The sequence below is a fragment of the Amaranthus tricolor genome, chromosome 6, assembly GCF_026212465.1.
Source record: "Amaranthus tricolor cultivar Red isolate AtriRed21 chromosome 6, ASM2621246v1, whole genome shotgun sequence".
Classification (NCBI taxonomy): Eukaryota; Viridiplantae; Streptophyta; class Magnoliopsida; order Caryophyllales; family Amaranthaceae; genus Amaranthus; species Amaranthus tricolor.
In genome coordinates this window covers 10,899,690-10,927,291 of record NC_080052.1, presented here as the reverse complement: position 1 = coordinate 10,927,291, position 27,602 = coordinate 10,899,690, and the positions used below count along the sequence as shown (strand labels likewise).

Genomic DNA, 27,602 nt, shown 5'->3' with positions numbered 1-27,602 from the left:
GTAATTATTTATATTAGTTTAAAATATAATAGTATTAAAAATAATAACAAATATAAGTATAATACAATAATAATAATAATTCTTATTTTGAATAAAATAATAATAATAATATTTTTAATTAAAATAAAAAAACAAAAGAATTTTAGAAATAATATTCCAATAAAAAAGGACAAAAGGCGTGTAAATTTTTTAATTTTTACAATTCCGACCAGCTTCCGACTGCTTTTTGGTAGAAATGTAGTCGAAATTTTGAAATTCAAAATGTGCTAGAAATGTGGACTGACAGCACTGCAGCCTTGGGAAGGAAAAAACGCTTTTCAGTATACCGACAGCCTTGCGACTAGCCATTGGTCGGTATTTAGTCGGTATACTGGAAAGTGTTTTACCTTCCCAAGGCCTCCTGAAAAGTTACTAAGCGCATTTATTATGGTAGTTGAATCAGTAAAATATCTTCCCGACAAATATCGACTGGTCTCTAGTCGGTCAATGGTTGAAAATTTTTTGATATAAAAACCAAATTTACACAAGAAAACGCCATTTTCAATTTTTACCCTAATTTCATTCCATCTCTCCTCTCATCCTCTTCTTCCTCTCTGACCACTTTGATATCATCTTCCATCTCCGACAGGTTTTTGGGCTACACTGCGACGATTACCGACTACTACATCTCCTACTACTCTCCGAAAACAAATGTTAGTATTGTTTTTAAATTTTGTCTTTTTTGTATTGATTAATTTCGATTTTAAAAGTGAATATGAAGTTGATTCAATTTGTGTTATTTTTAATTTATTACTTGATTATAAACAATATTATTACAAATTAAGGTTTTTTTTTTAATTTTCATATGAATTCAGCATATTTAGTATTTTTTAGGGTTTTTTTGTTTGATTTGAGTATTAAGTATGTTATGGTTTTAATTTGTGGAATTTTACTTTTGATTTTCGCCATGTTTGTGATTTTTAGGGGTGTTTTTCAATTTAGTTTCAAATTATTCGACTAATGAACATGAGAAATTTTTTTATGATTTTTGCTTCTTATTTGTCGATTTTCATGTTCATTTATTGATTTTTTTTTAATTTTGTACATATTATTTTTAGTTTATTTGTTGATTTTTTGTTTAAATTTGTGTATAAATTTTGCATGATTTTTGTATGAGCACATCATTTTCATGTTTATCTTGTTAAGTTTTTTTTATTCATGAACATGTTAAATGTTAGGGTTTTTGGTTGTTTTGGGTGGTTATTTTGGGCGGTTTTGACCGGATTTTGGGTGGGCTATTTTGGGCTGTTATGGGGGGCAGTTGGGTTTCTTGATGGGCGGTTCTGGGAGGCTGTAACGAGGCTGTTATGGGTGTTTTTGAGGGTTGTTTAACTTGTTTTGTGAATTAATTAAGTAGTAAAAATAATAATAATAGTTATTAACATGGTTAATTTTATTTTCTCAAGCATGCCTAGAATGAGAAACAATCAGGGACAAAGGATTGACCCAAGAACTGGTCAACCTTATGAATCGTATAGTGACTACCCCGACACTATATACCCTATTCGTCCTTCCCATGAACAACATCAACCTCGATCTCAACATCTTACCTATTCTGATCCTCAACCTACACCTAGTCGACCTCAATCTCTAGATTTAACTTATTATCAACCTAGTCCGGGTTTGGAGGAGCATTTTTTTTAGGAGCCAATTTATGAGGGAAGAGGTCACTCCCTCTCCAGTGATGTCGCGTGGTTCACGACGTTCGTCTAGGACACTGAAGCCTGCCACTCAAGGAACCGTCGTGCGATGATTCTTCCCCTGTAGTGGGGCACAAACGGCCACCCTTCCCATGAATGCCTGGTAATTCTGGGTACGAATTATTATTTGTTGCTTTTTGATAGTTATATTTAGTCAATAAACAAATTAAAACTTTTTGATTTTTAAAGGTTTGCCACAGACGGTGGTAGCCAATTAGCCAACTCCATCTGTAGGTCCTTTGAGGCTTATCATGATCCTAATGGATGGGCATGGACGCTCCTAAACAGACAAACGATCGATTTCTACTGGTAACAGTTTCAAGTAAGGACAACTACTTTATTAATTATTTATCTGACTTCATAGTAACTTCTTATAAATATACTAATTGTTCTTGTCGTTTCAGAAACAATGGTCTTGGGATCCTTCTATTACTCCTTTTAGTGTATAGGGAAGAAGAAGCCCTCCAAGGGTGTCTATGGTGTTGGTGACGGGACACTGCATTATTATGCTGAGTTTGTGTCGCCGTAATTCCAACACCAAGCCCCTCCTCCACCGGCCCAAGTGGTTAATGAGAGGCTAGATCATCTTCAGGAAGTCTTGGATAATATAGATGATTGCCTGAACAATGCCATTTCCAAGGAGGAGCATGTGGCCCTTATGGAGGAGCAACGCAAAACGAGGAAAGAGGTGAACCACTTGTTGTCCTTTGTGTGCATGTTGTTCTAGCCAAACCCGACTTTCCAATAACCTACTTCGCCTCCACCATCCAGCTAAATCATTATTTTTAATTTTCTCACTGTTGAAGTTATTTATATAATTGTATAATTGTATAATTTATATATTTGTATAATTGTAATTGTATATATTTGTATATATATTTTGTTTCGTCCGTTTGTATCTTATTTTTATCGTTTTATTGTTTTTGTTTGATCAATAATTTATTTTATCGATAAAATAACTAATCTGGTCAAATGTGGCTAGGCATGGCCACGGGGCGGGTTACCCGGAACCGAACCGGTGCCGAACCGCTTGGAACCGGAATCGTTTGCGACAGGTTCCGAACCGCCCCGAACTGCGGAACCGTGAAACCCCCGGAAAAATACTTCATGAACCGGAGCTAAAAAACCGCGGTTTGGAACCGAAACCGGTCCAACGGTTCCATGGAACCGGAACCGGAACCGGTTCGGTTAAACCGGTCCAAATCATTGGGAGGTTCCAGCTACTCCAAAAGAAAGGTCACTTCTACTCTGTCGGTATCAACAACACCTTCCATTAGTAATTATAATTATGAACCAAATTATCCAGAAGGGTACGACCCAGAATTACATAATTATGCAGAATAAGTGGAAAGAGAAATACAAATTAATGAAGAAGAACAACAAGAAGAGGAACCAACGACCCCTATTGGGATACATATATCTCGACAGTCATCAACAAGATCACATGAAGAATAACAACAACAAAGACAAGCTCGTGGTAAACGAGTCAACTTCCAAACTATCTGTTAGTTTTATAATTTTATTCTTCAAATTAATTAAATTTTAAATTATTTATTTATTTAATTATAGTTTTATAATTTTAAATTATTTATTTAGATGAAGATGAACCAGTAAGACAACCTTTTCCGGCAATGCCACCTCCTAGTGGTAGAGCTATTTCACATGTGTGGTCGTATTTCACAAAAGAACCAACCGAGAATCCAGATATTTTCTTATGCACTTGTCAAATTTGTGAAAGTCAAGGAGTAAAGCCCTTAGTTTCATACAGTTTCGCCAGAGGTAAATACTTTTTAAGTTTTTTATACATACATTATATATTCATATTTTATAAAAATTTATTTATTGTGTTTTGTGAATACGTGTTAGGTGGTGGTACGGGATCTTTTAACAAACATTTGGCAAAGAAGTATGGAATCACAAAAGAAACTCATGCAGCAAGCGGCAGCGGGACCACAAGTGGAACTGGAAGCCGACAGACACAGTGGGACATTCCCAGCATAGGTATGCCTTTTAGATATAATCGTAATGATATGATTGATGAATTTTCTAGGTATGTAATTTGTGATAAATTGCCTTTTAACCACGGTGAAAGTAGGGCATACGAGCGTTACGCTAGAAAAACTATGCAACCACAATATAGAGCAATCCCTAGGAGCACTCTTAAAAGACCCACAATTAAATTATATGAATCAATGCGCTATGAATTAGTTGAAATGTTTAAATCTTTTAATGGTAGGGTTAGCATAACAACTGACATTTGGTCTGCTCCCCCACATTTAGAATCTTATATGTGTGTAACAGCACATTGGATAGATCAAAATTGGATTATTCAAAAAAGAATAATTGCTTTTGAGACAATGCCAGAAAGACATACCGGTGAAAACATAAAATATAGATTAGTAGAGATATGTAGAGAATGGAACTTAGTAGATAAGATATTTTGTTGTTCAACTGATAATGCAACCGCGAACATTAAATATCTAGAACTTTTGTATAACGAACCTGCATTTAGTTTTATCCTTGGTGGTAGCTTATTACACATACGTTGTTGTGCGCATATAGTTAACTTATCTTGCCAAGCTGGCATAAAACAATTAAGCGATTTATTAGAACCAATTAGGGATATAGTGAAGTGGCTTAGGATTGGAAAGATAAAGAGACGATACAAACAATAATGTGACCAATATCAACTTAAAAAAGTGTATTGGTCATTGGATACTCCTACACGTTGGGGCTCAACCAACGATTTATTAAGAAAGGCGATTGTTTATCGTGCAGTTATAACACAACTATATAGTGAGTGTACAGATAGTTACATAGCTGATGACACTTGGGAATTAGCTATAGGTGTACATAACATATTAGAAGCGTATGACCACGCGACTAAGATTTTTTCATATGTTTATGAACCGAACGTTCACTTAGTAATAAGTGAGTGTGTTACTATTTTTTATCATCTCCTTAAATATACGCATGATGATACTAACCCATATTTAAAGCCGATTCTTGCAGATATGATGGAAAAATGGAAGGCATATTTTACCGAATTTCCTTATATTTAAGGAATCGCAACCATTTTGGACCCATGTTTTAAAACTGAGGTCCTTACTAAAGTAATAGGATTTTACTACCAATCGTTAGATCGCCCGCCTACTGATGTACATAATTATGTAGGAACATGTAAAAAATATTTAGCAGAACTCTATGATTATTACGCTAGTGTGTATAACCCAAAACGCGATACGTCTAGGCGTGCTAGCGTTTCGGCACGTCCCTCTTACTATAATTCGGTAATAGCTAATATAATGAGTCAAGATGATAGTTTTGTAGGATCATCTTCTTCCTCGACCTCATATTTAGAACTAGATAGTTATCTTAAACACCACTTTGAAATAGACCAAGGTAGCTATAATATTTTAGAGTGGTGGAAAGAAAAATCTTAAAATTTCCCATTTTATCGAGAATTGCAAAGGATATCCTTGCAATTCCCGCGTCAACAATTGCGTCGGAGTCTGCTTTTAGTATAGGTAGAACAGTTTTGGACGAAAAGAGATCTCGTCTTGCTCCACAGAGTATTCAAATATGTGTTTGCAAGAAAGATTGAGATCAAGCGGAGATTCGAACACAAGGACTAAGGAATGATGATGATCAAGACGACGATGATGATCCATGGATGATGATGGATACATCTGCATCATCGTCAGGAGGAGAGTCAGGGGAAGCATCTAACCAACCACATGATGATGACGAAGACGAATAGGATCAATCCGACAACGATAAATCAACATTCAACAACTATAAATAAAAGGTATGACAAAGAATTACGTGGGCTTTGATTCCTTCGGGATACGTAGGCAGCTTAGTATTCCTTTGGGTACTAGGTTCAAGTCCATTTTCTCCCTTTTTTTTATTAATCATCTTTATCGACATTATCATTGATTCGTTTGTTATTAATTTATGTTTTTCATTCTTTTTAGTAAATATTTCAATAACGATGACAACTTGACATGCAATGAATTTCGCTAATAATCAAGTAATCATCAAAGGTACGTCCGCAATATTATAGTATTTTTTTATTATATAAATATTTAAAGAAAAAATAAAAATGGAACCGATGGTCCGACTCGCCCGTCCCGTGAGTTGGAACCGCTGGAACCGCCTCATGAACCGCCAAGGAACCGTTTGGAACCTCCCGGAACCGGAACCGTTCGCGACAGGTTCCAAATGGAACCAGAACCGGGTGGAACCGGAACCGGAACGGAACCGGACCAACCCGGACCGTGGCCATGCCTAAATGTGGCCAATATCATTGACCACATTTGACCAGTTAATTATTTTAATAATAAAATTTTCGACTACTTTTTAGTAAAAAATCGCGTCGGAAAAATTAGCCGCCTTTTCAAGATTGAATTCAGTGAAATTCCACGTTTGACGTTACCGGCCATATAACGACTAATATTTAGAAGGAAGTTAGTTGGAATCCTCAGCCGCCTTTTTTTGGTCAGAATTAGTCAAATTTGAGATTAAAGGTTTCCGACGAATTTCCTACTATATGTTAGTCGGAATCTAATCACAAAAGTAAATAATATTATATTACGATTTTTGATATTCCGACTATCAAGTTGTCGGAACTTTGCGACTGCCATCCAATAGGAGATTAGTCGGAATTCACCGACGAAATTCCTAGTAAAGTGTGTGGTTGGAATTCCGACGAAATTGCTACCACCCATTCTTTAGTCGGAATTCCGACTAATATACCTACCATTCCAATTTTCCGACCATTCTATGTCAACTAGACAAAAATAGTCGGAATTTAGTCAGTATATGCCTATATCGACTAAATTTCGACTGTTCTGTCTAGTCGGAATTTCGCACTTTGTTTGTAGTTATATCAAAAATTAAAATTCTCTAATTTTTCTTTAATATAACGATAGGAATACACAAAATCTTGTATGATACAGTTTCTTAGAGAGATCGTTGTTAGTGGGCTGACCAAATAATTATTAGAGTATATAACATATTCTAGGGTCTCATTCATCAGTTTATTAAGCTTTTGGTTGAGATAATTCTTTGACATATTATATACTCTAACAATAATAAATTTGGAAAAAAAGAAAAAATAAAGAAAATACAAAACTTAAAGTAGCACATTTACTCAACCTTTTGCGAGAATGTTCTCTTTCATCTCTATTTCAAATCCATCAACTTCCTTGGTTCTGTCATCTTTCAAGATTTTCGAACACATATTCTTTAATTTCTCTTTAATTTTAATGTTTTTTCTCTTTCATAATTTAAGGTAATATATCTGTCTTTCAAAATCATGTTTCATTGGTTTTTTTATTCTTAAAAATTTTAGGGCTTATTTTTGTCACTTTTTTATTTGGGTTTTCTGGGAATTTAATTTGTGAATATTTAATATTGTATTCAATCATCAATTCTTCAAACAAGAGCGCAAGTTTGACAGGTGATGATGTACCTCTATCGCTGGTATTTCATGAAAAAAAAAAAGATAGTTCCGGTTGTGTAAATTACTTTGTGTTTGCAAAACTGAGATTTAGGGTTCATCAAGTAGGTATTTAGGATACTATTTAAAATACCTAAAGTTGGGATTTTACAGCGTGTCAGAAAGAGTTTTATAACGTGTTAAAAAGGATATTTTAGCATATCTAGTAGGGTTTTACACCATGCTATGTTGGGGTTTAGAGTATAACAAGTTAATATATAGGGGACATCAAGTAGGGGTTTAATGTAACCCAAGTAGGGGTTGATAGTACTAAAAGTAGTGATTAAGTGTATATAAAGTAGGGATTAAGTGTATGTCAAGGTGTTTAGTAGAGATTTACACTATGCTAAGTTAGGGTTTAAATTATACCAAGTTGGTATTTAAAGAGCCTCAAGTAGGGGTTTAATATACCTCAAGTAAGGGTTAAGGTCTCAATGCATATTTTACTATAGTATTTGCAAAGTGTTAATCATGTTTTTTATAGCAGTTAGTTACTTGGAGTCCAACAATCTATTAGCTCAATTGGTAGAATACTATGCAATTTCATAGAAGATGTAGGTTCAACTCCTAAATAGACTATTATTAGTCATACGTTTAAAATAGGTACATTCTTAGTGACAAGATTGTCTCTCCCTTAATTTAGGAAAACTAAAATTGTCTTGAGATATCCTAAAACCATACTTGAGGTATCCAATATGTCTACTTAAGGTATACTAAATGCGTACTTGAGGTATCTTAAATCCTACTTGAGAAATCCTAAATATTTAAGGTATACTAAATGCCTACTTTACATACTATGAAACTCTACTAGATGAATCCAAAATGCCTACTTCAAATATGCTAAAACTCTACTTGATTAAGCGTGTAGTTTATAAATCAGTTACAAATTAGTAGTTATCATTTTTATATAAAACTTGAATGGGCTGAGGTCTTAAAAGTTGTATCTCAAAAAGACGGTTTCTTAAAAGATCGAATCTTAAGAAAAAGAGCCTATTGCAACATTATTTAAACTCAAGTCTTAAAATGACATAGTGAATGTAATATTAAGTATTCAGTCTCTACATAACGTGATTATAAATCTATGATCTAACATAGACACATCAATTTTTAATTTCAACTCGAAATCTGATCTAATATTAATAGATTATTATACTTACTACTTAGCTTTAAAAAGTTAATTAAAAAATGGATTAAATCGACCAAATTTAAATTTGGCCATTTTTACCCATTTTCAATTAAGAGAATATACTTTTACTTAGCTTTTGAGCGAGTATTTTATACATTTATCCTTAAAATCTATACACTGATTCATCACCACAATAAAATTAGAAATTTTTTACATAGCGTTTAAATGGTTATTTATCGCAAACATGATCAAGTGAAAACAATTCCATCCAAAAATGATTAATCGAGAAAATGAAATACTGACGTATAAATCATGAATGTTCCTTCCAGTGGCTTTGAACTCTAAACAGCGACCTCCTGTTACAAGTAATTAATATAGAAAATTATAATGGATGTTAGAGGCGATGAAATAAAATATAATATACTTTATATTTTTATTAAATTTGATTAAAAAATCATTCATAATAACTTTTTTAATTGAAAATTGAAGAGGGATGTTTAGTTTATTACGTATATCCATCCTAAAATTACACCACATCGAACCCAAACGGTTTCCCTCCCAAATGTTACACCATGAGAATCTTGTAAAGTCTCGCCAAAAGTGAAGTTCACACTGGATCATGGAAAAACAAGAATTATTATTTTCAAGCATGTATAAAAACAAGAATTATTACACCACATTTCACTTTTCATACATACAATTCATGACAATATAAAAGCTTTCGAAAACCGGAATGATATATATGAAATAGAAAGTAAGGTTTAAATAAAAATTAACGCCCATTCATTAACGCCCATAAATGTTTTAATAATTTTATTTTCATTCAAATTGTTGGCATTATAAAGTTCAAAAAGTAAGTAGTCAAACACTAATACTAATGCATATTTACTTCAAGCAAAATTAGAGATAATTCTAATAATAAAAGCAAGTATTTTCCTACTAAAAAAGATTTGCTACAAAAAACTTACCTATTTATTTATCTTTTTCTTTACAATTAACCAATATTACAAAAAGCTAGTGATTAACACCGTTAACAAACAGGAAGATGGCAAGTAGGATTTGGTGTTGATGGAGACGACAGGGAACCAGTGTTTATAACCTCTAACAAAACCTTAGTCTTTTGTTGTATCCACTTGTGCATCATTTTATTATTATTAGAATTATCTCTAATTTTGCTTAAAGTAAATAGGTATCATTATTAGTGCTTGGCTACTTACCTTTTGAACTTTATAATGCCAACAATTTGAATGAAAACAGAATTATTACAACATTTATGTGCGTTAATAAATTAAACGGTGAATTAAACATTAAATTGGTGAATTAAACATTAAAATTGTCAATTAAACAAAAACTTGATGCTACCATGTGGAAAAAACTTACAAAATGATGAATTAAACGGAATTTAACAAGAACTTAACGTAAAATGCTAAGGCTATTAGTTTGTGCATAAACTGGATGCTACCATATGTAATTTTTCTAAAAAAGTGCTATCACTGGCATTTCATGTAAACTGGATGCTAATATGTGGAATTTCCCTTATATTTATTATATGCTTTTATAGAAAAATTTGTACAAGCACTGAATAGAGATCACAAAACTGAAGAATAATTGAAATATTTTAAGGTGTTTGAGGATGAAATATTTTAAGGTGTTTGAGGATGAAATATTTTGAAATATTATACTTAAATCACTACGGGGAAATTATTGAAGAATGGTTAAATAGAGAAAACTTTTAAGGTGTTTTAAGTTTAGCGGTTTGGACTTTATTTGATCTTGTTTTTCATCTTTCTCATCTTCAAATAATCATAATCACCAATAAAATTCCATCATTTCATCTCTTCCTCAAAAAAAAAAAAAATTTAATCTCAAAAATTCATCACGTGTCTAAACACAAAAAACAATACTTCTTTCCAAACTAATTTCTTAACAAGATAAAAATGATAAATAAGAGGGAATAGCAATTTATATCTTGGAATAATTTCAAAGGGATGAAAATTAAGTAACCTAATTCCAATGATGAAAACTACTTCCTTCATTCCCTAACAAAGTTTTCGAAAGGAACGTTCACAGGAATTAAGAAATATAGAATCTTTTAGTAAGTGAATATAATATTTTATTGAATAATAAATTGTATGGAGAAAAAGTGAGGATCATAAACATTAAAAAAACATTAAAAGAAAGTTAGTGGATTAAATATGGGAACTACAACTTATAAAAAATATTTTTAAAAAGTTAGTGGAAAACACATGGAGACCATCATCATCATCATCCTACCCAGTGTATCCTACTCATAGAAAAACTATGGACAGGGTCTGGGGAGGGAAGGACGGCGGCAACTCATACCTATAAAGGAGAGCGCGACCAAAGGAGTCCCCCAACTCGAGAAAGATAATAAGACGTAGCTACACGGAAAAGATAAAAGGAATGCATATAAATAAAATAAATAAGTAGAACCAATTACAAAAGAAATCAAAGGAAAAAAAACTAATAATAAAAGAAACGAGAGAAGCAAGATGGCAACAACACCCAAAGGTAACCTAAGAGGACATTAGTAGTCTAAAACAAGGATATGACGCCTCCAACTACCCTTATCCCTAGTCAGGCCCTTAGAGAGGTTTAACTCATGTAAGTCAACTCTTATTTGCTCATCCCAAGTTCTCCTGGGTCTTCCTCGACTCCTCTTACCCTCTACTGTAATGCTTTCTACCCACCTCTCCGGGGCGGCAAAAGTCTTTCTCTGCACATGTCCAAACCACTTCAATCTATTTTCGCGCATTTTCCAAAAATAAGGGCTACCCCTAGTTTTTCCCTAAACTCTTGGTTCCTAATTCGATCCATCAATGTGTGCCCACACATCCACCTCAACATACGCATTTCTGTAACTTCCATCTTATGTTCAAAAATCCTCTTTACAGACCAACATTCGGTCCCATATAGCAGAGCAGGTCTGATTGTCGCCCGGTAGAATTTTCCTTTTAACTTGCTTGGGAATTTCCTATCACATAGAATCGCGGTGGCTACTTGCCACTTGAGTGCTTGTATACGATAGTTTACATCTCCGTCAATCTCTCCATCCCTTTGAATGATCCATCCCAAATACCTGTATTTGGTCATACTTTTAACAACTGCTTCATCAATGGACACCTCTGGTTCACCTACCGGTGCTGTCTCAGTAAAGTCAGAGCGCAAATACTCGATCTTCGTACGACTAATGTGCAACCCTTTACCTTCTAAAGCTTCCCTCCACTCATCCAATTTGTTACTAACCTCCTCTCTAGTTTCTACTACCAGTACTATGTCATCAGCGAATAGCATGCACCACGGTACCGTCTCCCAAATAGATTTGGAAATCTCTTCCATAATGACAGTAAAAATGAAGGGGTTTAGAGCCGATCCCTTATATAGTCCAACTTTAACCAGAAAAAGCTCTGTTATCCCCACCGGTGTTTGATGGTAGTGGAAAATATATGGGGACCATAAGTATTATTAAAATATTAAAATGAGGATGAATAAGGTTATTTTTATCTAACATTTGGAAAATAAATAGAAATAATTTTTATGAGAACAACAATTGAAATATCCGAAAATGATAAATGGGGACTTCTTTTAAAAAAGAAGGGAAAATAATACTTCAATGATTGTTGTATGAATTATTTCTAATACAACATTATCCAAAACTAATTTGAAATGAATTCAATATGAATTTTTTTTCTAATAGCCATCAAAGTATTGGCTCTAATTTTTTATATGTAGATGACATATTACTCAAAGGAAATAATATTATCTCATGCTTGACTCGACTAAGCAATGACTAAAGATTTGTTTCTGTATGAACGTGTATGAAAATAGATGCGTATAGCGGAATTGTAAGAAACTATTTCTTAACATTTAAACAAAATCGCATACATATCATAATATGAATTATCAACTATAGAAAAATATCATACCCTTGATGTGTAAATTCTATGTTATATAATCGGATATGAAATATACTTAAAAGAGATAATAGAATGTTAAATGTCGTTCTTCTAATGTTGGTCCACAAGCATTAAACCGATCACCATGCATGCTAGTGTTGAATAAGAAAAACCCCTTTTATCATTGATTTTTAGGTGGAAAATATGTAAAGAATACTAGAATGTTGTGTTGTAGAAATGGGATGAACAAGTGCACTATTTAATACACTTTTGATCACCCTTTCAACTCCACAAATCGAAGTTACAAACACTAATGATAATTTAAATGTGTGGTTTAATTCTCAATTAAATACACCATTAACATATGCAATAAAATCCTCATACTTAAGTATTCCATAAGCATCTTATGTTATAGGAGCTAATATATATCCGATCCATTACTTATATGTGTGACCTCATAAGATCCGATCATAATAGTAGTAAACTAATCATATTAGATACAGATCATAATTGGTTTCTAGCAAAACACTATGACCACCTAAAATAAACATATGTATTTTATCTCCATAACTCTTCTCGTTCATATATAGTAACTACACTTAATCAAAGGACACTAATTTCCTTTAATCTACCACTTGTCCTTGAACAAGTGTGTAACCTCAAATTCCTTAAGTCACTTAATGTCAAATTTGATAGCAATGATGAATCACGTCATCTATACTAATGTTCAAATTTCTTTCTTGAATTTGAGTTTGAACTGTCGTAACAAATGATTAACTCTTTAATCCATTTGAGCACGGTCGTGCATTTTCACTTTTTACACTTCAAGAAGCCAAAGACACCAATCCTATCGAATGTTATAAAATATTTTGGATAATTTATTTAATAGTAAACCAAGATAAAATAAGAACATTAACTTTATTGATAAGCATAAACCAACATATCAAAGTGCTTTAACTTTGTGACTAATTTTATAATAATATAATAGTACACAACTAAAACAACTCTCCTATATGTTTTAGCTACAAAACTCTTGCATAACTCTTTATACTTGAGTTAGGACTATGGTTTAGTTAATGGATATAATGCAATAGAATTTTCCATACGTTCAAGTTTACTTTACTTACTGTTTATAATTTATCATAATGTCATGTTTGAAACTCTTTCAAACTAACATATCTTTCAAGCTAAAGGTAATAACCTGATTATGATCAAAATCGCCTTTATCTTTTAGAAGCTAGTATATGTGTAACTTTTACACTCTTATTCAAATACATCTATCAAACTAAGAAGTTATTCTTTTTTGCTATTAAGGTACTACAAGATGTTCTTAATCGTTGCCCTATGGTCAACATAAGGGCACGACTAGTTTCTTCTTGTCATACTCAAAGCATAAGAGAATTCAACATATATTAGTCGATATTATTTCATACTAAGTGAAATGCCATGAGACATAGGTTGGAAACACTTCTTAAAGTTATCCACTTTAACTTATCAAAGATATTATCAACATAAGCTCTTTGACAGTGTTCGATCATCTATCTCAATCTATCTCCATATATTTGGATGCCTAAAATGTACAAAGCTTCTCCAAGATATTTTATAGAAGAGCAACTACTCAGTAAAGCCTTTTACCGACTCGAACATTGATGCATTGTTCCTTATAATCCATATGTCATCCACATACAATACTAAATAAACAACAAATCTCACACTAACATTCTTGTATACACAAGACTCTTTCGAATTTCAGAAGAAACAAAACTATTTTGTTTACCTCTTTTATATGAATAATCATGCTTCTAGATGTTTGCTTCAATTCACGAATGAACTTCAAAGCGTACATATCTTCTTAGAGATTTTAGATTGTCAAAACCATAGCTTGTGTCATAATATACACATCATCTTCTAAACCACCATTTAGAATATTCGTATTGACATTCATTTGTCTAACCTCGTATCCATAATACAAGGTTATTTCTAGGATAATCCAAATGGATTTAAGCATAGTTGTTTACAAATAATCCTTGTCACTGCAAATAATATGAAGTTCGCTTGAACCTTTTGCCACCAATTGTGCTTAGTAGATAACAAATTTGTCATTCATGTAGTATTTATCTTATAAATGCACTTGTACTCGATACATCTAGCACCTTCTTTTAAGTCTTCATCTTATAAAGAAACTTAAACTCAATGGGTCTAGAACCTTCGAACAAGTCAACCAAGTTCAAAACTTATAGGACATACATGGATTCCACTTAGGATTTGTTGGCTCCAAGCCATAAGTCGAAGTAGGATATTCCATTGCTATTACAGAGGTTGTAGGCTTTTCTTTATCTAATAAAAGGACTTCATGACTTTCATGAATGTGTTAACCATTCATAGGGTTCCCTTAGGATGTTTTATTCTTCCTATTTGTCCTACAAACTAGGACAATCACATCAATGTATAAAACCAGACGTAGTACAATACTTAAACTCCCACTAGAGAAGCAATCTCTCCCACTAAAGGAGTAATTTATGATTGATCATCTAAAACTCTTTCAAGATAAAGCTTTTCTCCAACTTGGCTTTTAATAAAGACACTTTCTTTCCTAAATGATAGCTTCACAAACCAAAATATATTTTCTTGCTAGAGTTGTGGAAGTAATATCCCTTGGTCTCTTTAGTAACCCATAAAGAAGACCTTATCAGATTCAGGTTGGAGCATACCTAGCTGTAAACATTTTAAATATGCTTGACAACCCTAAATCTTTATACAACTTAGGAACTCTTCCAATCCATATAACTAATATGGTGTTGTATCAACAGCTTTATATGAACTGTGATTTTAAAACATGAACAACAATGAATTTGCATTAACCCAAAATAAAATAGATAAATATCATCATCGAATGAACCATATCTAATAGGGTTCAATTTCTCCTCTTAAACACATCGTTCATATGAGATGTTCTAAACGGAGTTTGTTGTGAAACTTTTTCACAACTCTTTGACGATTAACAACTTCTTGACTCAAATATTCATTACGTTGGTCTTGTGCCTAAATCATTTGTCAAGATGATTTCATACTTCATTATTAAACTCTTTGAACTTTTCAAAAGACTCCATTTTATGTTTTATTTAATTGATACATCAATATGTACTTAAATTAATAATATTTGTTATGAAGTACTCATACCTTTCCTGGTCGAGATATTCATAAGGCATATACATCTAAATGCATCCACTAGTGGAAAAAAAACGTATTTGCTGCTTATTATTTTCTGCGTTATTATTTGCTGCGGTTATTGTATAATTGAAGTCATCATTAACAATCTTAAAAAACATTATTAATTATTAATTTTTATTGTTTTTATATGAATATTATTAATTATTGTTTTGTTTTGAATCAATTAATCACACTAATTAGGATGACAAACGATCGTTCTTGGATGTATGGAAGCATTGAATCGTCGGAATTTATTGATGGCGTATTAGAATTTTGTAGTATTGCGGTTGAACATCAAGTTAGGATGGGGGGAGTTGGTTTTTATATATTATTGTGTTGAACGTACGTATTAGAATTGTAAATCATAGTCATATTCTTAATATTACTTAGCTTATGTTCTAATATATTTCTATTCATACTCTTTCAGGTACTGATATATAATGCATCTATTCAGAGACGAAATTGTCCCCGAGATTGAGACCTCGGATAATGAGCATCGTAGTTACGACAGTGAAGAGGACCAAATTGTGAGATTCGAGCGTATGGCTGAAGACGCTCCACCTCTAGACAATGATTTTGAGACTGAAGACGCCCCACCAATGGATGCTCCCACTACCAGTAAGAAAAGAAAAGGGCGAGGTCCTACGAAAAACCTCAAAGTCACGGAACCAATGCATTTGGAATACAATGCATTGGGTCAACCCTGCGGAAAATGGCGTAGGCAATATGGAAAACAAGTGGGCCTATGTATCCGCAAGATTTCCATATTGCACGCATGGAACGAGGTTCCAGAGGGTTTGAAAAACTCTCTATGGAATGATACTGTGGTAAATAACTTTACTATTTTTACTCATTTAGTTTCATTTTAAAATTAATTTAATTGACAGTAACAAATATAAATTTTTTTTGTAGAATATTTTCCACATCGAGAGCGATGAGGATAAGAAGAATGTGTTTCTTTCAGCTGTTGCTGAAAGATTCAGAGATTTCAAATCCAAGCTAGTAACTGGCTGGATTACGAAGACCCGTGCCCGTACGACCAAAAAGGTCAAAACGGCAAACGAAGGTGGAGAGCAAGCACCTTCGAAGATGCCCTACGAAATATGGGGTCACATATCGAAGAGGGATTGGGAGGCCTTTGTTGCCAAAAGAACAACTCCCATAGAAGTTGTAAGTATTTCATATTGTATTATAGTTTACCAATTTGAATTTACTTCTTTTGATTCAGTCATTAAACTAATACATGACATTCGATTTCTATTGATTAATTAGGAAAAGCGTGGTAAAGCTTCTGATTCTGCAAGCAAAAGGAAGTTTTACCATCGCTTAGGCCAGAAAACGTACGATGAGGTCCGAAAAGAGTGGGTGGATGCGGGTTTATACCCCAATCAAAGTTCATCCACACCCTCATCTACGACTACCTCCGCATCCGTACATACTCTTGCTGGAGATCGGGTGCGTGATTGGTATTGCGGGCTTCATTCCCGAGATGCAAGTGGTAAATTTACCATTAATGATCCGGGAACGAAGAAGGTTGCTGATGCTGTGGTGAGTTTTGAAATTATTAAGTATATTCTTCATTTGTTTTGTATTCTTTGGCTTTGATGTACTTATACTAATTACTATATATGTCACTTTTTATTTGAACAGATGGGCTGGAAGGAAAAAGAAGCTACGGGGGAGTTCACCCCAAAAGGCAATGTTGACGCATTGCATATGGTCTTAGGGAAAGACCACAGTGGGCAGGTAGTCGGAAAAGGAGGCGTCCGCGTGGGGTTACAGAAGGCATTCGGCAAAGAGTGTGTTGCTACTCAATCCCGAACGGCACTGCGGGAAGAAGCAGCAACCCTCCGAGCGGAGATTACGAAGGACGTTCTCGCGAAGGTGGCCACCGTGTTGCAAAAGATGGGTGCACCCATTGTGGACTTGGCAAACCTGATTGTCGAGGATCAAGGAAGTCAACATGGGGATTCTAACGCTTTGGTTGAGACAACACCCGAGCCCATTACCCCCGTAGCACCCCAGCTCTTTACTAATACCCCCGTTGCTCAAAATCCGGAGCCAACTCCGGTGCCAGTGCTACAGGTACATAGTAAGAATCATTTGTACCTTATTTATTTTTATTTTTTTAATTGCATGCTCACACTAATTTAATTGTATAAATTGAAATAGCAAAAGAGTCCAAAGGGATCTTGTAGAGAGGTCGGTTCCTCAGCAAAGGTGTCGACTGGGTCAAAGTCGATGCCAATCACTCCAATTTTGACTGATGAGGAGCTAAAAGATCTCTCTCAAGATTGCAAATGGCTGCATTATTGTGCATCTCGCATAAGTGAGGAGGACCCAATCATGTTGCCCCTGCTGAAGGAGCAATATTGCTTTTCAGAAGACCCGTATGTAATTATTGGTCCTAGTGACATCGGGCAATTTTTGAGAGGAGAGATGCTGAACGTAGCTCTTTTCCATGTCTACATGAGGTGATGTTCATTATCTTACAAGTTAGGCATTGTTGTTTAATTGTTTTAATGACCGAATTACTAACAAAATTCTCTTATTTATGAGTTTAGTGCGGTTTACGAGGAGGTAAATTCTTGCGAACCTCCAATAAAAATTGGATGGTTTTGTCCGGAGACGATTTTGGGTAGTAAATGTAGAAATGATCCAGATGTCGTCAGAGCATACATTGAGACTGCTTTGACTAATTCCCTTGCATCTAAACACACATTCATTCTGGCTCCATATTGGGAAGAGTAAGTTTTATTTTTGAAATTGAACTTATCTTTTGATTTTTAAAGTCACCTAATCTCTAATTTGTTGATTTTAAATTTGTGTTTGTAGTTTGCATTGGATACTTTTGATCATATGTCCTTTAACGAACACCGTGCACGTCTTCGACTCATTACAAAAACCTAACAACCCACCTCGCAACACAAGATTCAAAGCATTGTTGAATGCGTACGTAATATTAATTATTTTACCAATTTGATTTAATTAAGTGTTATATATATATATATATATATGGTATTACTTTTCCCATGCGTTTCAGCGCAATGAAAAGAGTGCGTGGACAAATGGGATCTACATCCAGAGCCACATTTCCAAAATGGATAGCAAGAAAGGTACACAAATCGATTTTATGGGTTTTTAAGCGTTTTTGTCAATTTCGCGCGTAAAGTAGGTCAAACATGGTTTGTTATGCACGAAACATGGCACACAACACTATTTGGCATATATTATTGTGTTGAAATGGTTATAATTGATAATAATAGTCATATGCTAGAAATTAGAAGTTATGTTGCGATTTTATGCGTTTTTAAGCGTTTTTGTCAATTTCGCGCGTAAAGTACTCAAACTTGGTTTTGATGCGAAACCGGGGCTGATTAAGGCCTTGGTTATACAAGGATTAATGTTGTGCATAAGCTTTGATTAATGACACAGTCAAAAACTACAAATGATCATGAAAAGAACACGAAACAACCACAAACACTTAAACAAAATCCTGATCTAGCAAACTGTCGACCAGCCCTCCTTCGGCTCAGCTTCTAGGAGTCCACGAGGATTGTTAGAATGGTTTTCGGACCTTGATAGCTAGATCCAAGTACCAAGATTCCATTTCCACTTTAGCCTAGGTCCTGGATGCATAGGTTTGGACTCCACGTGTCGTGCAAGGTGGTCTGGTCACTAGTTTGATGCTGTCAATTTCGCGCGTAAAGTAGGTCAAACATGGTTTGTTATGCGCGAAACTTGGCACACAACACTATTTGGAATATATTATTGTGTTGAGATAGTTAGACTTGATAATAATAGTCATATGCTAGAAATTAGAAGTTAAGTTGCGATTTTATGCGTTTTTAAGCGTTTTTGTCAATTTCGCGCGTAAAGTAGGTCAAACATGGTTTGTTATGCACGAAACTTGGCACACAACACTATTTGGCATATATTATTGTGTTGAAATGGTTAGAATTGATAATAATAGTCATATGCTAGAAATTAGAAGTTAAGTTGCGATTTTATGCGTTTTTAAGCGTTTTTATCAATTTCGCGCGTAAAGTACTCAAACTTGGTTTTGATGCGAAACCGGGGCTGATTAAGGCCTTGGTTATGCAAGGATTAATGTTGTGCGTAAGCTTTGATTAATGACACAGTCCAAAACTACAAATGATCATGAAAAGAACACGAAACAACCACAAACACTTGAACAAAATTCTGATCTAGCAAACTGTCGACAAGCCCTCCTTCGGCTCAGCTTCTAGGAGTCCACGGGGATTGTTAGAATGGTTTTAGGACCTTGATAGCTAGATCCAAGTACCAAGATTCCATTTCCACTTTAGCCTAGGTCCTGGATGCATAGGTTTGGTCTCCACGTGTCGTGCAAGGTGGTCTGGTCACTAGTTTGATGCTGTGAATTTCGCGTTTTTATTTGTCAATTTCGCGCGTAAAGTAGGTCAAACATGGTTTGTTATGCACGAAACTTGGCACACAACACTATTTGGGATATATTATTGTGTTGAAATGGTTGGACTTGATAATAATAGTCATATGCTAGAAATTAGAAGTTAAGTTGCGATTTTATGCGTTTTTAAGCGTTTTTGTCAATTTCGCGCGTAAAGTAGGTCAAACATGGTTTGTTATGCACGAAACTTGGCACACAACACTATTTGGAATATATTATTGTGTTGAAATGGTTATACTTGATAATAATAGTCATTTGCTAGAAATTAGAAGTTAAGTTGCGATTTTATGGGTTTTTAAGCGTTTTTGTCAATTTCGCGCGTAAAGTAGGTCAAACATGGTTTGTTATGCACGAAACTTGGCACACAACACTATTTGGCATATATTATTGTGTTGAAATGGTTAGAATTGATAATAATAGTCATATGCTAGAAATTAGAAGTTAAGTTGCGATTTTATGCGTTTTTAAGCGTTTTTGTCAATTTCGCGCGTAAAGTACTCAAACTTGGTTTGTTATGCACGAAACTTGGCACACAAAACTATTTGGCATATATTATTGTGTTGAAATGGTTAGAATTGATAATAATATTCATATGCTAGAAATTAGAAGTTAATTTGCGATTTTATGCGTTTTTAAGCGTTTTTGTCAATTCCGCGCGTAAAGTAGCTCAAACTTTGTTTGTTTTGCACGAAACTTGGCACACAACACTATTTGGTATATATTATTGTGTAGAAGTTGTTAGAATTGAAAATCATAGTCATATTCTAGAATTTATGTGTTAAGTTGCGATTTTATGCGTTTTTAACCGTTTTTGACACTAACTTCTATTTTCTCTTAGTGCTTTCAACAACCTCATTCTTCCGTTGACTGCGGCTACTACGCGCTGAAGTTTATGGACGATATTATAAATTCCGTGAAGGAATTTGGAGTCGAAAATATAGATGCCGTAAGTATTTGTTACGTTCTTAATTAAATATATTATTGGTAAAATCTAAATGTTTCTATATTAATAGCTTTTATTTTAATATTATAATATAGGTTTTAAATGACATTACGAGGGAAACACGCGCTTTGAGAAGTGAAGAGATGCGCGAATTAAAAGACAAGATTGCCGTGTATCTTGCTAATATTTGTCCTTGATAAATTGTAATTAGTATTGATTATTTTTTATAGTTTATTTAATGTATATATATATATGTACGTACATATTATATTATATATATATACGAGCTAGAGTTTATTATTACAAAGAGATTAATGTTGATTATCTGTGATTATCATTGGATTAATCACTGTTATTACATTGTAATATTATTTCATTATTATAAGGATTAAACGGAAAAAGAAAAAAAAAAAGAGACTTATTGCTGCGGTTTTAAGCCTGACCGCAGCAAATAATGACACACTTATTGCTGCGGTTTTTCCCCCTGACCGCAGCAAATAACACCCATTATTTGCTGCTTTTTTAGCCTATGACCGCAGCAAATAATGCCCTTATTTGCTGCGGTTTTGAACCGTAGCATTTAAAGTAGGACATTTGCTGCTATCACTATTGCTGGGGGCCAAAACCGCAGCAAATAATGGCAAAAAAACCGCAGCAAACGAGGTTTTTTCCACTAGTGATCTACTCCTAATAAATCACCTAGCTTGCTCGTTCACCATGTCAATAAATGGTGATTTAGTCATTATTCTAACCAAACAAGATTCATATATCCCATATGATTTAAAATCAAATGAGTGCAATAATCCATCTTAATGAAGTTGTAGCGTGTTTCCAATTTACTTATTCAAACGACAACGCAAAGATATATGTAAGATCATTCATGTAATGACCAATAGCATAATAGATATCATCTTTGTAAAATGAACCATTCCTAATTACAAAGTTGAAACCTTCAAAAGTATGAAATCAAATTTCAACTCATAGTTAAAACTCAACAACTTTTATTAAGATCGAACATGAACCTTAAGATAAAGATAAAAAATAAGACCACATGGCTAATGTAGCTACCATAGCTGCATTTTTCATACATAGGTCAAAATTTGCTTTCTGATTGTTACAATCTTTTTTCATTTCTATAAATGTAAGAATTACAAATGTATTAAATACCAACAATTAGAATTAACAAAGCTTCGTTATATCACTTAAATACCTAAAGTACAAGCAATGTAGACATTGTTCTTGTCTTTAACATATTTCAAACAATTCTTCTTTTAACCATAAGAACAACTTTCTTTAATTCAACACAAATTGTCTGTTTTGTAGTGTTAAGTATACCAATCACTTTTAAGTGAATGTATAATCATAAAATAACAGTCTTGTCAAACTCAAGATCAAGGTATTCATTGTTTTCAAAATGACTATTCATCTTGAAAAAGACCTACCTTTATTGAGTTGGCTAAGAAATATAACATGTTTCTAAAACTTTCTTGGATTTGAGTGAAGATGTCAAAACTTTGATATTCTTGAATTATTCAAGAATCATGGATGTCATCATCAAACATGTGACATATAAGGAACTCTCAATTGTAATTTCAAAAATACCTTACTCGTAGTAGACAAATTAAACATGGATTAATACGGATTTGGGATTTTAAGTATCTTAAATATACGTTCATGCTTTGAGAACTATTCTCAAATTCCTTGATAATACAAGGAAGTTGTTTTAAATTTGTATTTCTTTTCAAGACCATATAATCAAGAAATCATTTATTGTTTGAATCATATGCCATCTACAAATTTCGCAATTATATTATGTTTATCATGATATAACTTTATATGATTTTAAAACAATTTAAAATAACTAGTGATAAACACTTTATTCTTTTGAAGTTGTCCCTTATGAATATAGTGATTCCAAAATCCTATTTAAAATAATCGTAAGCAGACTTGGGCCCTACTCTTAAAATTATATTAGCAAGTTAAGTAAACTCTTTTACTGATTACAACACATTTAATTCTTGGTTGATAGGTGATATCTCTATATCAAAATCTATCCCTTTGCTTCAAAACCCAAAATCCTTTTGATGATTTTGTCGAGCATAACCAAATAAACGTGTAAATTTCTCAAATTTACTATATTCCACCTAAGCCAATTAGCAACACCCTGCTTGGGCAGAACCTATCACTAATGGTAAAAGCTTTAATAGGTGTTTATTTTGGAAAAGCCAAACTCAATATTATTTAGGGACCTATATTCTATTTTGTGTTATTTAAAAATGAACACGTGAATAAATAAACAACATAAACGTAGCAACGCATTTTAAAATTAAATAATAATATGCAAATAATAAATGTGATCTAAACTATGACCCATAAACCTAAAGACTAATTCTTTAAGGTTTCATGCTCAAATCAACATGGATCTCCATCCTTTGATCATTTTGAATGTATAAGAAACTTTTGAAATTTATAATTACTCTAATTAGTAAATTACAAAGTATAAACGATGCAACATAGATTGTAACTAAAATTAGAAGATATAAATCGATTCACCAATCGTAAACTTTATTTTAATTTGGGTCATATTAGTCACCATATGAAATGCATAATATCAAGTATTATTAAACATAAAATTATTTTAATATGAAAGTTATTAAAATAAAATACATTGAAAGTAAAACATGAACTTACTAGTATTAATCATATTAATAAGATTAAGCAATAACATAATCTTATTACTTAATTATATTAATCACATTAATGAAAATAAGCAATTACCAACTAAATAAATTAATCAAATATTAATTTAATTAAATTAGAAGAAATTTTATAATAATAACTATATATGTGTAATTAATCAAATTAAAACACCCCTCACTTAATTTGCATTAATCTCATCAATAAAACTACGTAAAAACTAATTTCATAAAATTAATCAACTATTAATTTAATTAAATGAAAACTTAACCACTTTATTATTTTATTCAACTATAAGTTAAATGTGGATATGAATTCTTAATTAATTCTTAATTTATTAATTGATTATAATAAAATTGACAAAGTTGGATTAAAATACAGAGTTTAAGCGTCCAGCCAAGAATTGGGACTCCAAGCCCTCCTGGCCCATTGTGGCCCTAAGAGAAACACTGCCTAACGGGCTCCTAGCCTGCCAATGGCTTCTTCTTCTTGAAGACACGCACAAACAGCAAGTAACTCATAGCCATGGCCGAACAACAACTCATAATTAACCACCCTCATCCGGCCAGAAATAACACCCAGATCCACCGGCCATAATTATTCACCACCTTAGCCCAACCATGGAGCCACCTAGTTCTTCTATTCCCCTTTTTTTTTCGAAAAATTGAAGGATTTTGAGGCAAACTCGAACAGCATTTGCGAATTTATGGTCTAATCTATGCGCAAAAGATTCAACTACCATATAATTAACGTTTGGTGAAGATTAATTACGAAATTTCACAAATTCCATATAAATTAGAGAAAATTATAATAAACTACCTATTGTATACTTCTATTTGCAAAAAACTATCTTATCTAAAACTTTTTGCAAAAAACTACCTTATATAATACTTTCTTTGCAAAAGACTACCTTATAACGGTTTGTAGCGTTTGACCGTCTTAATTAACGGTTGACTATCACGTGATAGTCACGTGAGCTTATAATTCTTTCCTTCTTCTTCATTTCACAATCTTCCAGGCATTTGCTTCCCATTTTTCATTCGAAAAAATCAGTCTTCTAACTTCTTGAATTCGCTCCCTTCTTCTATGCGACATTTTCTTACTGAAACATCTAACCTTTAGAGGTATGTAGTACTACTCAATTAAGGTTTTTTTCTTCATTGTTGTATTTTATTTTGTCTTTAAAATTGAATTCGTTTTACAACACTAATTTCTTTGGCTGCGGTTTTTCCTATTCAATTTTCTATTTTTATCTTGTACTTTTTTAATTGATTGTTGTTGTGTGTGAATAATGTATTAAGGTTCTTAAAATTAGATAAATCAATAAGATGAAGAAATTGAAAATCTGGGAAAAAGCAAGTACTTTGAAAATGCAGCATTCTGAGTTGGCAACTGAGTTGGGCAATGTTAGGGTAGATGAGGTGGAGCTCGAAAGATCTGATGTGGCACATGAGGTTGTGGATGAGTTGGAAAGAGCAAATGTAGATGTTGCTGTTGGGAAAATCGGACCACCAAACACATATACGGGTTATAAAGAATGTGTAAGTGCTAACCCTAGATCCAAAACAAATAACTCAGCAGCTATTTCTACCCTAAACCTTACACCAATTGAGAGAGGCCACATACAACAAGAACTTTGTGATTTTGAGGATAGCAGTGATGATGATTACAGTTGTGGTGATTAGGATGAATATGAGGATGATTCTGATTTGTTTGCAGAAAATGTAGTTTATGGTCCCGATGATGTGTTTATAGGTGATGACGAAATTAGATTGTTAGTAGATAAGAAGGTTGATGAGGAAAACAATAGAGAATATACTTTAATGATGATGAACTGGAGTCTGATGATGATGAACTGGAGTCTGATGATGATGATTTGGGTGCATTGAATGTTGATGAGGAAGGTATGACCAGCTATCCTACATTCAATCCTGAGGTTGATTTTAAGGGTAAGATCAATTTGTCTTTAGGCCTTAAGTTTCCTTCTACATATGTGTTTAGAAAAGCATTAAGGTACCATGCTATTGAATGTGGTTACAATTATTAGTACCTGCATAATGGTAGAAGTAGGATAAGTGTGTATTGCTACAATAGATGCGATTGCGTGAAATCGAAAGCTAGAATTGTGAACTGTGTTTGTGGGAAGGATAAGAAGTGTTATTTTAAGGTTCATGCTGTGAAGTTGAAAGATGAGGAGACACTTCAAATAAGGAGTTATTTTCCCGAGCACACTTGTGGTCACCAACACCAAAATAACAAAGTCACTGCTTTGTATTTAGCTGAGAAATACATACAGGATTGGAGGGAAAATCCAAATTGGGAATAAAAGACATTTAAGAAACGGGTAAACAGGGAGTTAGGTTGTGAAGTGAAGTACTCTAAGTGTTACATGGCTAAAATAATTGCTAAGAAAATGATAGTTGGTGATGCTAGTGAAGAGTTTAGCAGGGTGTGGGATTATGCGGAAGCAATAAGGAGGTTTAACCCAGGAAGCACTGCAATCGTGAAATGCATCGGAATAGACACACCTCCACCCTTGTTTCAAAGGATGTATATATGTTTACCAGCATGTAAGGAGGGTTTTGTTGCTGGTTGTAGGCCTATTATAGGTGTTGATGGGGCACATTGGAAGGGACACAAAATGTGGCCGACAACCACTTTAGCCAAACCTCTACCTACACCATTTCAAAAGATGCCTGGAAGGCCTAAAATAAGGAAAAGAAAAAAAGAAGCTGATGAAGGTAAAGGATGTAAGAAGCCTGTAAGTGCTGTTTGAGAATTCAAGCAACGGAGATGTGGTAATTGTGGCGACTTAGGTCACTACAAAAAAGGATGCAAGAATCCATCCAAACCACAACCAACAAAGACGAAGTCAAAGGGTGGAAGGCCTAAAATGGGAACTTCTTGTACTCAACAGTCCACACCAAATGATGTTCCTTGCTCCAGTAGTCAACAAACGCAAAGTGCAACAACAGCATCTACTTCATGTATAGTGGATCAACAAAGTCAAATATAGAGCTGTATAAGTAAATTGAAGTTGAATGTAATGTGCTGAATTAATGTAAGACATATACTGTGTACTGTGTTGAAAAACATGTAAGAAAATCAGTATTTGAATTGAGAATCTAAATTTTTTCATTGACTTACTATCTTGAATTAAGTAAATTTGTTAATTACTGTGTTTTGAGAAGTAGTCACTGTGTGCATCATTCTTCATATGACTACTGAATGTAAGCATGTAATAGCTGTGCTGAACTAAGAGTGTACTCAGTTGTTTAAGATCAATGTTCAGATGGTTACTGAACTTGATTAGTTCTGAGTATGTGTTCAAGTTGATTCATTAAGAGATATGTGTTGTGCAGCATGTAATAGTTGTATGTAAGCAACTTGCTGTATGTAAGTATATGAACTGACAATGTACTCCGTTTGTTTAATTAATTAAATTAGTTCTGAAAAAGTGATCTTTTGTTTAAGAACTCTGTTTGAATCAGTTCCTACTGAAGTTCAGTATGTGCTGAAGTTGATTGGTTAAGTGCATTGTGTTGTGTAGCATGTAGTTGAATCAGTGTTGAATATGTACTGCACTTCATCAGTGCTGTATGTTATATGCTGTATGTTGTGTACAGCATGTAGTTCTGAATACCTTGATCTATTGTTTGATCAGATCCTATTGAAGTCTTATGCCATTAATTGCTGTATGCACCTGATCCATCTGATTTCCAACAACACCAAAACAAAAGAATTCATTGACTTAGTGCAGGAGCATTCTTGAAAAAGAAAGCTAAAATAGTGCTGCAAATCAATGTTCCAAGCAGTAGGCAAACACGGCAATTACATTTTATGTTTGGGTGCTGCAAATCAGTGTTGAAGGAAAACACAGCAAGCACAGAAAACACAACATACACAACCAGCACAAGACAGCAAACACAGCAAACAAAACACACATTACATAAACACAAGTGTATTTACAGTAGCTACAAAGAAATTAAATGGAAAAGATAAAAACTTAATTCATTC

General features: G+C 33.6%; 1 protein-coding gene across 1 annotated transcript; it reads left to right on the top strand.

Moving 5' to 3' along the window:
• Positions 1-16,452: 16,452 nt before the first annotated feature.
• On the top strand, positions 16,453-25,270 carry LOC130815543 (uncharacterized). The gene is made up of 6 exons (XM_057682032.1): positions 16,453-16,665; positions 16,768-17,043; positions 17,146-17,415; positions 22,263-22,284; positions 22,392-22,474; positions 24,962-25,270. The coding sequence occupies exons 1-6, from the start codon at positions 16,585-16,587 to the stop codon at positions 25,268-25,270; spliced, it is 1,041 nt and encodes a 346-aa protein (XP_057538015.1). The 5' UTR covers positions 16,453-16,584.
• Positions 25,271-27,602: the final 2,332 nt, after the last annotated feature.

What these genes read in the sequence shown, in the direction of transcription:
- LOC130815543 (XM_057682032.1), top strand. Translation starts at nt 16,585, where the DNA reads ATGCCCTACGAAATATGGGGTCACATATCGAAGAGGGATTGGGAGGCC. An exon ending in AGAAGGTTGCTGATGCTGTG is followed by an intron (nt 17,044 to 17,145) that starts GTGAGTTTTGAA and finishes TTATTTGAACAG; the next exon opens with ATGGGCTGGAAGGAAAAAGA. An exon ending in CATATAAGGAACTCTCAATT is followed by an intron (nt 22,475 to 24,961) that starts GTAATTTCAAAA and finishes TTGAAAATGCAG; the next exon opens with CATTCTGAGTTGGCAACTGA.